At 41.3% G+C, this 14,168-nt stretch overlaps 1 protein-coding gene across 2 annotated transcripts in view; it reads left to right on the forward strand.

The window, feature by feature from the left end:
- LOC140935890 (uncharacterized) overlaps positions 1-13,730 on the forward strand; it is a 34,627-nt gene extending 20,897 nt beyond the window's left edge. The window contains exons 9-16 of one of the 2 annotated variants that reach the window (XM_073385465.1): positions 1,647-2,607; positions 7,856-8,275; positions 8,963-9,085; positions 9,649-9,677; positions 9,851-9,887; positions 10,372-10,482; positions 10,588-10,638; positions 11,873-13,730. In XM_073385465.1, coding sequence (XP_073241566.1) covers positions 1,647-2,607; positions 7,856-8,275; positions 8,963-9,085; positions 9,649-9,677; positions 9,851-9,887; positions 10,372-10,482; positions 10,588-10,638; positions 11,873-11,968 — 1,828 coding nt within the window. In that variant the 3' untranslated portion in view covers positions 11,969-13,730. The remainder of the gene's footprint in view (positions 1-1,646; positions 2,608-7,855; positions 8,276-8,962; positions 9,086-9,648; positions 9,678-9,850; positions 9,888-10,371; positions 10,483-10,587; positions 10,639-11,872) is intronic. The other variant, XM_073385466.1, reaches the window with a different exon arrangement.
- Positions 13,731-14,168: the final 438 nt, after the last annotated feature.

Genomic DNA, 14,168 nt, shown 5'->3' on the forward strand with positions numbered 1-14,168 from the left:
TAGTGGGTAAAACAATTATTATTGTCAGTATATTGAAAAAGTGAGGGGTTAAGGGGGGAGGGGAGGGGCACTCATTGAGTTGAGCTGCGGGGGATATTCATGTGCTATTTTGGCAATGGGATAAGTTGTTTCTTGGGGGGAGCGCACTTATCATTTTATTAGAACATGGGAACTTATTCAAGGAAATATGCTAAGCTTTTAATCATACAGACTCCGCATCACCACAGGAGAGTATTGCGTTGTCTCACTCTAAGATTTCACCAACAGACTTAGGTTATCACCACCACCAAGTTCATTAATTTAGCATTACTACAGGAAGAACTGCTCGGTAAGCGTTTTTGAAAGCTCACAAAGAACCACTTGATAAACTGAATCACAGGAAAGTGCTGCTTGGCAGCCTTCGCTCATTTCATCCTTGGACGCTCAAGTTGTAAGCACCTTGTACACAATAAACAGACAGCGTGGCAGTTAGCAGGGTATAGATGGATGTATTAGCAGACGCACTTAGGGTGTGTCCCACTGAGATGATCTTGATCAGCATAGCACATCACATAAACCGACAAATCCACTTGGAAAAGGATTCATCTGTTGATTTGATGTACCATGAACTGAGTGATCTCAGATCACTGCTCCTGATCCAGATCATCCCAAAGGAACACACCCTTAGTTCCACTCGTTTATTATACACGACTTTGCCTGCCTTAACCTTCTCACCTCATACGTACGTAGCGTTTGTGTTGAATGTTAAATTTTGTGGCCTTCTTCCAAAGTGCGTAACTGATTTGACTTGACCTAACAGCACGTGTTTGTGAAATAAGTGTTTTCTTGGTAATAAACTGAGTTTGCATTACATGTGTGTCAGTTCACAAGAGCTCTCGTGCGCTGTTAAAATTCATTCTTGCTGGTAAGGTGTTTATGTTCCCTTTTAACCTTCATTCTTCTTTCTTTTCAGTCTTTCTGGTTCATCTAGAGCTCGGTTGCTGCGTACTTTACCCTCTACTAACACTCCAGGACTTCTGTATGTAAAGTAAACTGATGCTAACAATGTATACTAACGCTTACATCTCATCCAACGCTAAGATCTCCCTCTCTTTCTCTCTTAATAAACGTACGCTCAAACTTGCTCGCACTTTCTGCTTTTCTTTTGTTCTTGCTGTGTAAATATCTTAATAATGTAAGACGCCCAACCCTCTGGTTGTCTAAAGGGGCTTCTCGGTTTTCCTGTTGTATCTTCTTTTCTTTTCCTTGCGGACTGGCACGCAACGGAACAAAAGCAAAACCAAAACAAACTAACTGATGACAGTTTCGTATCTTGGCGTGAACATAGCGTCGTCAAATTTCACCGCTCATTACCATGTTTTGAGACAATTGGTCAATCGTAACGTTTCAGCGTAACTCCGGTAGTTTGCCTGTGTTTGCAGCTGGCTCTCATGGCTCGTAGTGCCTTTTTAGGCTACAAGAGAAGCCTGAGAGCTGGCTTTAATCGCAGTCCGCATGAACACGGTTGTCGGTCGGACACTGAGCTTAAACTGATCCTTCTGTGAGCTCAGCAGAGGGATGAGTTGAATGCTCGGTGGGGGCTATGCCAGTGCCAGTCCTGCAACACTTCTATTCAATGCAACCTCTGTGGCTTCTTCATTTCTCAGGAGCTCCATAACCAGAATAAAGGACCAAAACCTTTTTCTCAGGGACATCAATCAGGAGAGGGCGCAGATGGAAGCAAGCAGGGAGCAGATATCCCCAAAGAGTAAGCTCTCCCGGCCACCAAGCTTCACTGAATCGCCCAAAGAGGACAAGGAAAACGAGAGGGAGAAGAGGGATGGCTACAGCAAGGAGGACAGCGGATCAGAGTCTGATACTGAGGACAGCTCTGAAGAGGACAGTGAAGAGGACTCGGAGGAGGAGGAGCAACCTTCTAAGCCGTCCGTGAACTCTGTTGCTCCCAGAGCAAATGTCACGGTCAATTCTCTACCCTCTAAACCTACGGTAAATTCAGTTAAAAAACAACCAGCGGATGAATCCGAGGAAGAATCCGAAGAGGAAACTGGTTCCGAAACTGAAGAGTCCTCCGAAGAGGAGGAGGAGGAGGAAGTAGAACCTGTCAAACCCGATACGCGAACAAGCGCAACCAGTTCAACAAGAACGCCTTTTTCACGTGATCAGACCGCGCCTGCTAGTGCGTCAAAACCAGGGGTAGGAAGCACGTCGAGGCTTCTAAAATCCCCATTTTTAGACAATGATAAGAAGGCAAATCCGCCTTCTTCACCTGTTTCAAAAACTGAATCCTCTTGGACTTCTAGTTTAGCTGGTAGGGAAGAAACCAGGGATGATGCAAAGTCACGGTTGGGAAATTATCCAACGCGTACGACGGCCTCTACAACGAGTAACTCCACCAGCACTACTACTACTAGCACGAGGGGTAGAATAAGCTCTACCCCGAGCGAGGACGCTCGAACTAGGACAACAAGAGCTAAGAGGGTCACTCAGAGAGCCGCTACATCCTATGTAGGGAGCAAGAGAGAAGGGGACGATGATCAAGAGGAGGAGGAAGACAGGAAAAGCAATGATATCACTCATCGGAGAACTGGTGGAGACGACGAACGAAAGGTAATACAGTGAAACCCCGCGTATAAGAACCTGGATTTTTTTAATTTAGCCTTAACAGGTTCTTATATAAATGGTACTTAAAGCAAATTTAGACCACCGAGATTCTTAAAACAGGTTCTTATATTTTCATATGAATTTCATGTAAGTGTATTATAAATATCATCTCATAATACAATATAAATCATTTATACCATAATGCCTAATGGCAGTATAGTGCAGGTATGTCCTTAACAAAACATAACAAACAAACTCATGGTCAGTTCTCTGAAATGCCATTTCAAAGTTGATACACTTTTACAGCAACTCCACTGATAAGAACCTAACTTAAAATTTTAACCTTAATAGGTTCTTATGGGGAGGGGGCTTTCGGCGTGGTTATGCCCAGCATTCTTGCATAGACGAGGCGAGATCTGCGATCTCCGAAGGCGCGAGTATAAAGGGAATTAGGGGCGTGCCTTTCTGAAAATGGCTGAAAGAACCCAGCACGAAGGAAAACTGAACGCGCCAATGAATCACATGATCGATGTTGCCAGCTACTGGGCATGCCCATGCCAAAGACTGCTGACCTCAGGCACTTAAGGCGCTCTTAGTTTTTAACTACTTTAAATTGCATTTAAATGCATAAAATTGTGACTCTGGGAGCTTGGAGACGCTATTTTCATTTCTTCCAAAAAAAAAAATAGATCTATTTTGTTCAACTAAGATGATAATTTTTTTCGAAATTGCGGGTTAAAATCTAAAGAAGGCAAGTGCCTTGTCATGCCTTTTGCCAGCTATGGCCTTACTTCAGCTTACTTAAGAACGCTTCGAGGCTAGGATGGGCCCAAATTTTCGTCTTTGGTACTGGTACCAGCGTGCGTACGCTGATTCCATGTCAGTGGTGGCCAAATGCTCATACTCTTTCTATGAGTGTATGGTGTCGATTCATATGGTGTTTATTTACCCTGTTGAGGTCCTGTTCAAAATCCCTTATTTGCCGTGTGATAGCTGTAATTTATGTTATATTTTTCTTCGAGACGTACGCTGTTTGGGCCAGTATGTCTACCAATTCTCCTTCCTAGACAGATTTCCGCCTCATAGAAAAATCTGATCAGGGCGCAAAGAAAGTCAGTTTTACAGCCTGCCATTCGGGCAAACTGTAGCTAACATGTACTAGCCCACAAGTCATTTCATCTAGTCCAAAACCCTTTTTGATTAGCAGGATTGTTTACAATCCTTCTGTAACTTGAATTTCTCCAAAAAACAGCAGTTGCCCGTTGGGCAAGTTAAGAACAAAAATCACTAGCCCGATAGCAAAATCCACTAGCCCTAGGCTATCGGACACGACTTTCTTTGCACGCTGCTGATAAAGGTAGGGGCAAGGATGGCAAGGCTCCTGGTGACCATTTTAGAGAGGTGTGCGTGAGAGAAGAGTTAGAGCCAAGACCACGGTCAAACGAGAGAAATTTGCTATACTATTGGTGCAAACTGCCAACAAAATTTTTCTCGGCCGCGAAGCGTTTTCAGCGAAAAAACGAAAAAAAAAAGCTCACTATGTTGAGAAAAGTGGAAAGCTATTGCAATGACTGTTTTATACATGTTTTTTCTTAACGTTGAATAAAACCCAACGAAATACTAAAGCACCTTAGGTGTCTCACCACCGAAGGGAGGTGTTCACCTACAGGTTGTTGCCCTCTCTAAACGGATACCTGGAGCAGTCAATTTTTTTTTGGCCGTTTATAAGACCAGCACCAGCCTTAAGTTGACTCTTACTGTGGGTGTCTTCAGTTCTTCATTCTGTTTTTGGCTTTCTAGTAGGGGGATGTATGGTGCCAGTCCCAATGGTAAGCTAACGGGCTGGCTGTCTTGTAGGGGAGCGAGCTGGAGTAGGTGGCGTATCCAGTGCGAAATCCGGCGAGAAGGCCCACTAACAACATGTGATCCTGCTCGCACGCTATAAGTCTAGTTTTTCAAAGTAATTACATCAAAATCCTTGAATGAAAAATAGATGGAAATATAAAACATTAGGAAATAAAAACCATTATATTCAGAAGATTTTTAACAAGATATTTACATCACAGCCTCCAATTCTTTCCGTTGCAAAGACAAATATAAGAAACCCTTAGGTACTTTTAAAAGTGATTCTTGAAACAAAATTGGGCCATTTTAAATTATTTTAATTGCCATGGCCAAAAAGCAACAACAAAACCAGTAGATTTTGTTCTGTACTGAAAGTGAAATTTGTTAAGTAAAAATCAATATGACATTAATAATCAATATGATATGAAATTATGCAAGAGAAAGTTATATTTTCCAATTTATGGGTTATCCCTCCAATCCTTTTATTTGGCTCCCTAACTTGAAAATCGGTTTTCCTTGTGAAATAGTTGTTTTGCCAGCTTTAATTGATATTGCCCTTGATATTGGCATTGTAGAGCTTTTGACAGTTTGTTTTGCATCTGCGTGAACTTTAACTCTAACACTTATTATTCTGTCTCGTTTTAATTATTTGAATCGAAAAGGGAGCACAAATGTCTTGAAAAACACAAGGGCGGTGTAAAAATAGGACGAAAATCGAAACAGATTAAGTTTCGGCACTGTTAACAAAGAATCGTGCAGCTGACCAAATCGTCCATAAATGTAATGTTCAGTCGAGCGAAGAGGATTATGACAGCTAGCAGTGTCAACTAAAGAAAAAACTGAATCGAATTGTCATAGTTTCATTACAGTCATGCAGGTATGCACACTGCTACAGATAACTGAGAGATTTACTAGCTGATTGTGTTGACAAGGTGTCTTTGAGGCAATTGTTCATTTTAATAGCGTCTGTGGAAATTCTAAAGGAGTCGCTTTGGGGAGGGAGGTTTGCTTCTGTAATTAGCCGTGCAAATCATTAATTATTCATTTGAGGGCCTGAGCACTGGGCCTGTTTCGTGGTTTGCTACACGCCATTAAAATAATAATAATAATAAAAAATGGCGAAACTGTAATCTGATCTAGGCCAAGAAGCTGTTGAACGCAATTTCTCTGTGAAGACCTGTTGTTTCGCAGTGGATGTTTTTCCACTAGTGTCTCGTTTCTGACACTGTGTTGTGCATGTGAAGCGGTTCTCAACTCATGTCGTACCTCGCACGCCGCTTCGATCAACCGAGTGATGGAGGTTACAAAAACTATACAGGGAGAACGCAGGTAACATATATGCGAAGGTTTTTGTAAGGTTAAACACAATAATAGTGGCGGGATTATAATGAAAATTCCTTGTTTGGACGTTTCCTTGATGTAATTAATCGACGCAGCTATCGGCAAAGCTGATTTACATTTTGCAGTGTCCGCACTCGTGGCTGTTTGTCAACACAACGCTGCTCTAACATATTCCGAGCTTGCTATCTAAAGCGTCAGCTTGGTTTGACGAGATATCGACTCGTCGCCCCTAAGTTCTATTAAATATCATTCGCATGAAAGTTCCTCGTGATGTGTGCGAATTCTATCGGGTCTGTAACACTAAAAACAAAGTTATCGAACTACCCGGCGGGGTCAAGCTGAAGTTAAACCCACGAGGATCAACTTCTTTGTGTATCGCGGTGCCGTGTTGCTTTTGAAAAAGTTACTTTATTTATTGACAACGAGTTTCATTATTCAATTCACCGATGTCATTTGCAATTGCATGGCTAGGTTTATGGGCTATTGAGAAACGGAAACTTTTATTTGAATTCCGAGGTAATCTCTTCAGGTCATAAACACCTTCTGCACAGCAGGGCGTAATAAAACACAGAGTGTGAGTCCGTTTAAACGTTTTATCTCGTGCGCTCTTCGTATCGGCAAAGTCTTGTTTTGCAGAACTTGACATCATTTTGTTAATGAAATAGCCTTGAAATGCCAACAATTGTTCACGGTCGGACAAGCTATTCATGCTCAAATGCTGAACGTAGATCTCTTGTATGATAGCGCGCGAGAATGAACACTTAAGTGGATAATTAGCTTATCGTGTTAAAATGGTGTAACGTGTTTCATTGACACCCATTTTGCAAGAAGCCCGGGGCGTCTGTTACACTTTGCTAAGATGAATTTCAATTATTTGCGCCTTTTGGATTCATCTAAATCCAAATTCAGTTTCCAGTAAGCTCTATGACGTCTCACAAGGGTACTGTTTGGCGAGTTTTGCTTGTTTTAACCATCAGACGTCAAGCCTTCTTCGTCACCTGAGGTTGATTTAAGTCAGCAAGATAATTACCTCAAGTCGCGTTGGGAATGTAAACTTGATAGCGCTTTACCTTAGCCTGTTTGGAAATGCGGCCCGTTAGAATAAGTAGAACTTAACTCCATAGTAAACAGATCATTCTACAGGATTTTATGTATGTTGTTATTCGCAAAGCGGCATCAACGAAGCAGGCCCACTGGCAGCACTCGAAACAGACACTTAGTTACAATAAACGCCCGTCGTGCATGCCAGAAAGATTTTCTTTAGGGCGTTCACGTAATTTGACGCTTACTCAGGGTTTTTAACCTCCAGAATATGCATCATGTTGCATCGTTTAGGTCCTTGCGTAACGTTGATGTTTTGGAAGCCAACTGTTTACTTTGCAGCACATTAAATTAATTAAACGCCAATGGAATGTTAAGTTGTCAATCAATCTGGGCTTCCTGTGCTAACAAATCCATTCCATGGAGATCTTGTTGTTCGGATTAACAGTGTGTAGTTTTATAGACAGCCCTTTTAGCTGTTCTTGCCACCAATTAATTTGAGGTGTTCAACGAATTTGTCCATCGAGTAATCAACCCTTAATTACCTGATCCCTAAGTAGTCCTTATTAGTACCCTTGAAGTTATTAGCTTAAATGGTAGGTTTGCTACCATTCCCTAAAATGCGTATTTATAAATAAAGTGGCGTGCTTTCAGCCAGTAAGAGCTATCCCAGTGAAAATGTAACAAGCCGGTGTTGGTTTCATCTGTAAAACACTGACAAAATTCTAGGGAGTAGCATCTTATGATATTTGACGTATTATGTGTAAGTACCGTTTTAGTGCTGTTGTGAATCATGGGGCAAAAAGAGGAGTTTGACTTCACTGATTTTTGGAGGTTGAAAGCAACTGTTAGACATCGCTTACTAGCCGGAATAAAACAGGCACCTTTCATCGGGAGGATCGTTTCATCTTCCGTTCAAGCGGTTTTATAGTAGAGTTACTTTGTACGAACAGTAAGTATAGAGTAAGACCATATCATTCCCTAGCAATCAATGGAGAGATTTTTCTTATTTTTGTTGCTTGTTTAGGACTCTTCGGGCGGCCGAAGCTCCCGAGACGAAACTAAATCGTCATCGACAAGACCCTCATCCACAACGGACTCCTTACTTAGTCGACGGAACAGGTTAAGCGGCACCGCCGACGACCGGAACGAATTGGACGGCAGGAAGGCTGGGCGCAACAAGGAGAACGAAGAGGCGGAGCTCCCTGCCTGGAAAAGGAGGCTACTAGAGCGAGAGAAGGAAAAAGAGAAAGAGAAGGAGAGGGAAAGACAGCGAGAACGGGAGAAGGAAAAAGAGAAGGAGAGTGAGATGCCCAGCTATCGTCGCTCCAGGTTTGACAAAGAAAAGGAAAAAGAGAAAGAGGAGAAGGAAAAAGAGGATGACGACTCATCATTAACAGCTGCAGCGCGTTTACGGAGGGCAAGGAGACTAAAACGCCGCGGAGGGGTGAGTACTTGAACCTCACTCGAGGGGTAGCGGGTAAAGTGGGGCAAGGAGCGGTAGCTTTTTAAGCCTGGAGATTGGGAGCTCCGTTTATCCGCCAGGGAAGTGGGAGAAGGGGGGGGGGGGGGGGTGGGGGTGTATAAAAGGCCCCAGCTTCTCGTCAGAAAAAGCCACAGGATGTTAGTCAGGGGTGGTAGCTTTTTCAGCTTTTAAAGCCCGTGGGTGCCCAGATAATTATCTCTATCTGCAAGGGAAGGGGGATGTTCATTTAAGCCCTAGCTACAATAGGTAGAGGATGGGCTAGCCAGAGAGCTCCACATGTACAGCATTCTACAGCATAAGTTCCAAAGGGATGTCGAGTTGAAGCAGAATCAAGCGAATAGACTATGCGGGCCTCCTTTTGTCAGCACCCATTCGTTGCCCAAATCTGAAAAATGACACTTACCCAGCTTCTCCCCCGAAGGTAAAGGGTAGGATAGCCAGAGAGCTCCACATATACAGCATTCTATAGCACAAGTTCCAAAGAGATGTCCAGGTGAAACTGGATCAAGTAACTAGACTATCTGGGCTTCCTCCTGTTCGCACTCAAGGCCATTCGTTGCTCAAAACTGTAAAACAAAACTAAACCCTCCAGTGAATATATAAATGCAACCTTTTCTTGGCTTGAATAGTTTGGTGTTTCCTTTTTAGAGCGACGAGGAAGAAACCGAGGAGGTCAAAGATACCAAGAAGAACACCAATCTAGACAATGATGAAAAAGGGCCTGTAAGCGGCAGACGAAGATCCCAGGAAACAAGACACGAAGATACAAAGGTAACGGGCGTCATCTTCATGCAGGAGTGCTGGTGTAATGACCCAGCTGCAGTATCCCTGTCGTTGTAAGATATTTAACCCATTTGTTCCTCCGACAGCACAAAGTCAATAAGAAGTCTAGGATGTCTTTTTTTGTAGAGTTTTTGATAAAGAAATAAAACCATTCTCAAGTGCTGCTATAAAGTTTAATTTGATTGGTCATAGCATAGCATTTCCATCCACAGACTCAAACAGTTGTCTTCTTTATTTGACTATGGGCGTTAACTGGTTAATTTTTTTTTTCATTGTTGTGAGTGCTTTGTAAAATGTCCAGAGTTAAAGGGTCATAGTAGACACTAACGTTCAGTTGGTTATTTTATTTTAGTGGTCATTCCTTTGTAAAGACTGCAGGGGATAGATTCTTGCATAAGTCGGTTTTTAAGATGAGTACTATAGGATAGAAGTATTGTCAAAAATTTCTGTAATAATTTGATTCCCCGGCTTTCGAAACGACCTTTTTCTCGCTGGCCTTGTACCGTACAAAGAATTTAACTGATGTGTATTTTGTTTCTTGCTTCTTGCAGAGTTCTACAGACAGAATAAGAAGTGGCAGGTTTGTTCAATTTCCTGGCGTTTAATATATTGTAGTTTGTTTGTCATCCTACTTTGTCTTGCAAGCGTCCATGATGGACGAGCGAGCGGTCTGTATTTCCACTGTGTTAACTTAAGAGCGTAGGCATTTGTCACTGATAAGTTTCTTAATATTACTTTGTCTTTCTTCCTTAGGACCAGTGACTCTAAAGGACCATTTGGTACCTCTAAGGTAGGTACAACGTTACTACATATCTCAGTTATCGTATTTCGTTCATTGCTGCCGGCCGCCTAGTTATCTCAGTTGGTTAGCCGCAGGCTTGCTGAGGAAGTTGCGGAATCACACCCGAGTGGGTCACTAGTAAACTGGTGCTGACCTTACACTGCACCTTTTGACGTTTTGACATTTGACGTTTTGAATCGAGAAACGGTTTTTCGGGAAGTGGGCGGATTTAAAAAGTTGTTTTGAGAAGGGCTCCCCCCGTCTCTCTTCCTGCCGTTTTTCTCTCGTTTTTTTATTTCATTGCTCGCGTGGTTAGTTCGCTTATCCGCACTGACCGAGAGCCTTGCACAGGCTACTAAATAGTCAGATGGCAGAACCGAGAAACCTGCGGTACCCTTTATGCTGACGTCCAAGCGCAGTGCAAATACGCAACGAGTTTCTATATTTCATCTCTGTTCATTCAAGGTTACTAACAATTTGTTTTGTGTTGCAGGCAAACGCAACTACGATAACAGAAACGGATCCACAGAAGTTGAAAGAAAGGCTACAAGAGGCACAATTAGAACTTCAAGAGTATAAGATTAAATTAGAAAAGGCCTTACAAGTACGTCACGATCATATTTTATTTAATCTGTAATTTGTTTTGCGCCTGTTCAAGGACGACACGTGGCAAATTCTCCCAGTCTAATTTTTCTCGTTTTCCTTCTAGGCAAAAGAGGAGCTTGAAAGAAAATACGCTAATGTAGATGACGATCTGAAGGTATGTCAGCCTGGTATTTATTCCACCGCGAAGTTAAAGATTTCATAGCCATCCTCCAGTGTTAGAACCACGCTGGGTTCTTCGGACTGAGAGCGATTTTTAGTGCAACACAGCAACATCGTTGCGACATTGTTTCGAATAGTTACAATATTGTTCCAACATTTTAACGCTGTGTTGCGCTCAAAATCGTCGTTGTCAATCGTCTCGTGTAACATCACCTTTTCTCTCTGTTGATTCAATTAACCATAAATCTTTGTCCGCGGTATTATTAACCTCTACGTATACGGAAATAGGGAGCTTAAACAACAAGGACGGCGACGGCTGTGAAAACGTTACTTAAAACGTGAATTCGCGCTGCCTCAAACTTTATCGCGTTTATTCCATCTCGTTCAATTCGTCAAATGATGGCAATTGTTTCTGGAGTTGAATTCTGTAAGGATATCGAAGTTCAGGAAAACAAAAAGTAAGTCGTTGTCTAGTGTTCACGTCCTCCAAAAAACGTGAAATTAGGCATTTTACGTCGTAGTCGTGCTGTGAAGGCAAAGAAATGTACAGTAAAGCGTGATGCACGTGCAAAGTTGTGTTTCGCTAATCTAAACCAATTGCTTTTTTGCCGTTCTCGTTGTTGTAGCCGTCGTAATTGCTTAAGCTCCCTACTAATGGACAGTAGTTACCGTGGAGTTGGCATCAGGGAAAGGCGACTGTCTTCTTGGCAACAAAGATCCGTTTTAACTCTTGACCACAGCTCATGTCCGTGCACCCCCTCTACCAGGGAAGGTGGAGAGAATGGCTATTTCCTTTAATTATAATAATAATAATAGTGATGATGATGATGACGTTGATGGTGCTATATTTTTTATTTTTATTATTATTATTTTTTTCATTTCCATTGATGTCCAATGGCGCTTTACAATAAATTTTTGATAACAAATATTGTTCATAAAAATATTACATTAATTGTGAAATAACATTACACTGAAACAAAATAAACAAATTAAATATAACAGAACTACTAGATTAAAAAAAAAAGCTTTTCATCAAAACGACTAAAACACAAAAGGACTAATTTGATAAAAACGCTTCCCTAAAAAGATAAGTCTTGAACTTTTTCTTGCCCTTGTCATTTTTTGTTAAGTGAGCAGGGCCTTCATGCGCACGTCCATTTTGTTTTATTTCTGATTTCATCACCCGAAGGAGAATTCGTGTAGACTGATCATCGTTTTGTATTCCACAGCAACTGTCGGACTTGAAAGCGGACAACCAGCGGCTTAAAGATGAGAACGGTGCGTTAATCCGCGTCATAAGCAAGTTATCGCGACCTCCAACTTGACCATCATCTCTGGGACATAATAGCAATGACTGAAAAAGATTACTTAGGTTAATATCCACAGCAAAGGCTATGGTAGCTGTTTTTCTTGGTCTTTAAAACTGTACCTATTTATCCAGTACGAGACCACTACCCAGAGGTTCGTAATAATTACATTAGGTGGAGGGGGTGGCAGGTCGCTGCGTACTTCTTCTTCTTCTTTTGTAGATATGTGTATGTTTTGTAATTGAGAGTAAGTGAAGTAGCCGAAGAAACAAAGTCAAAACTGTCGCTGGCAAAAGTGAACTAAGAAAGATAAAAAAGATTTTACAATTAAATAATTTGTGAATGTCTTCGAAAAGCTTTCGTTTTCTGCATATTATTTTGCAGTTTTCTATAGGTGTATATCCAGGGTTTTTCGAACCAAGTACCTTTCGTTAGCTATCCGCAGAATTTTCCTCTGCCGGGAGCTTTTCTATTTTGTTACATTGTTTAGGGTTTAGTGTTGTAATGATCAATAAAACGAATGGCGAAGATTCGACTTCTGTAGTAAAGTGTAGTTTTGTACAACTTTTTTGCATAGACGATTCAGTCAAAATAAAGCAGTTGCTTGATGTAGAAAGAAATGAATGAGTACGATTAAACCTTTTCCCTGTGTCGCGATTCAGTAATGATTGATTGATTGCAAATTGAATTTAGCAAATGAAAAAAGGAAGAAAAAAAGAGGAATTTAATAGCAGTCAAAGCAACTTGTTATCTCGAAATGGTCCGCGCCGTTGCAAATATAATTGTATTGAAATTAACATTTATTATATTGTATCTTTGTTATTGTGCTCATAAATTCCGATGATATGAAGTAGTTAGGGTTAGGTGTAGTTGCTGATTGGTTCTTTCAAAAGCAGTCGGGGACCCGAGCAACGTTGTCAGTCACAGAACACAGTTCTTGTCGGTCGTTGCTAAGTAACGTGTGGTAGAAACAGTTCTGATTGGTTAATAAGAAAAATAAATTCTAGTCGGGTCCTGAACGAGGATTTTACGAAGTCATTGCTCGAGTCCCTGAGACTGAAGGTACTGAAACCTTATACAATTAAAGCGAGGAGGTAGAGCCAAAATATCCTAATTGAAAAACGCCATTTAAGGCACTTCGACAAATTTTAGTCGCCTTGTAACTGTAAATCAGATGCATTTGAGAAAAAGAATTTGGGTGGTTTTTCTCCGGAGCGGAAACGTCATTCAGTTCTTTCCTTCTCAACAGTAAGCTGGTTTAGTTATACCTTTAGGAAAGCCATCCCTCATAGCGTGGTTTTTATTCACCTTTCAACGGCATAGAAACTTTCTCTTAGGTGATATATCTAGTACAAATACTGCGCTTACAAAACTCATTAATGTACACGTCATTCGTTAGCAATTGTGGTGTGCGCTGACGAATCATTGCCACCTATTTTTGATGTTGCAATCGTATTGAAATTACAAATTGAAATATTCCTTTCGCTGTTTAGTGGAATCCACTCGTAACAAAGGACTGCATTGGCTCTGCCCCAGATAGAAGCTTTTTGTTTCCTGTTGCCCAACGAGGCTGGTTTCTAAATGTGTATTTGACACTACGCAACTTTAATATATAACTTTACAAGTAGAAGGACTTGCTATGTCTTTGTATTTTAGTACATAATTAATGGACAAAACTAATAGCCTTGTATTAATTATTCTGTCCCATCTGTTGGTTCTGTGTTGATGAAGACACTGTTATGGAACCCTAACTGCTATAAATATACAAGTCTCCTTTAAATGTGTTATAGTGTGTTTTAGTATCTGATTTTACCAGTCCTTATTAAGAGAGATTTGAAAATGGGAGAGAGGGGGGAACGCCTAGTCTAGCCCTTGGGATATGTGAATTTCACCAGAGTTATTTCTAGGTCAATTACACGCTTGAAATTAATGGAAAGTTTGTTACCGCAGAGGTCCGCCAACTTTTATTCAGTTTTGTCAAAACGCCACTTGCACATCTCCCATAATGCACCTTATTAGCCCCCCCAAATTTTGCATAACCTTTGTTTTTCATTTCTCCTGGGTATTACAGCCGTCCCAAGAGAAATTGAAAAACAATGCTTATGCAAAATGTTTGGGGGGCAAATAAGGTGCATTATGGGAGATGTGCAAGTGGCTTAAAGAGAATTCAACAGTCGCCATTACAGTATTCTGCATTGTTTGCTTTAAATGCAGTCGC

The sequence above is a fragment of the Porites lutea genome, chromosome 4, assembly GCF_958299795.1.
Source record: "Porites lutea chromosome 4, jaPorLute2.1, whole genome shotgun sequence".
NCBI classification, from domain to species: domain Eukaryota; kingdom Metazoa; phylum Cnidaria; class Anthozoa; order Scleractinia; family Poritidae; genus Porites; species Porites lutea.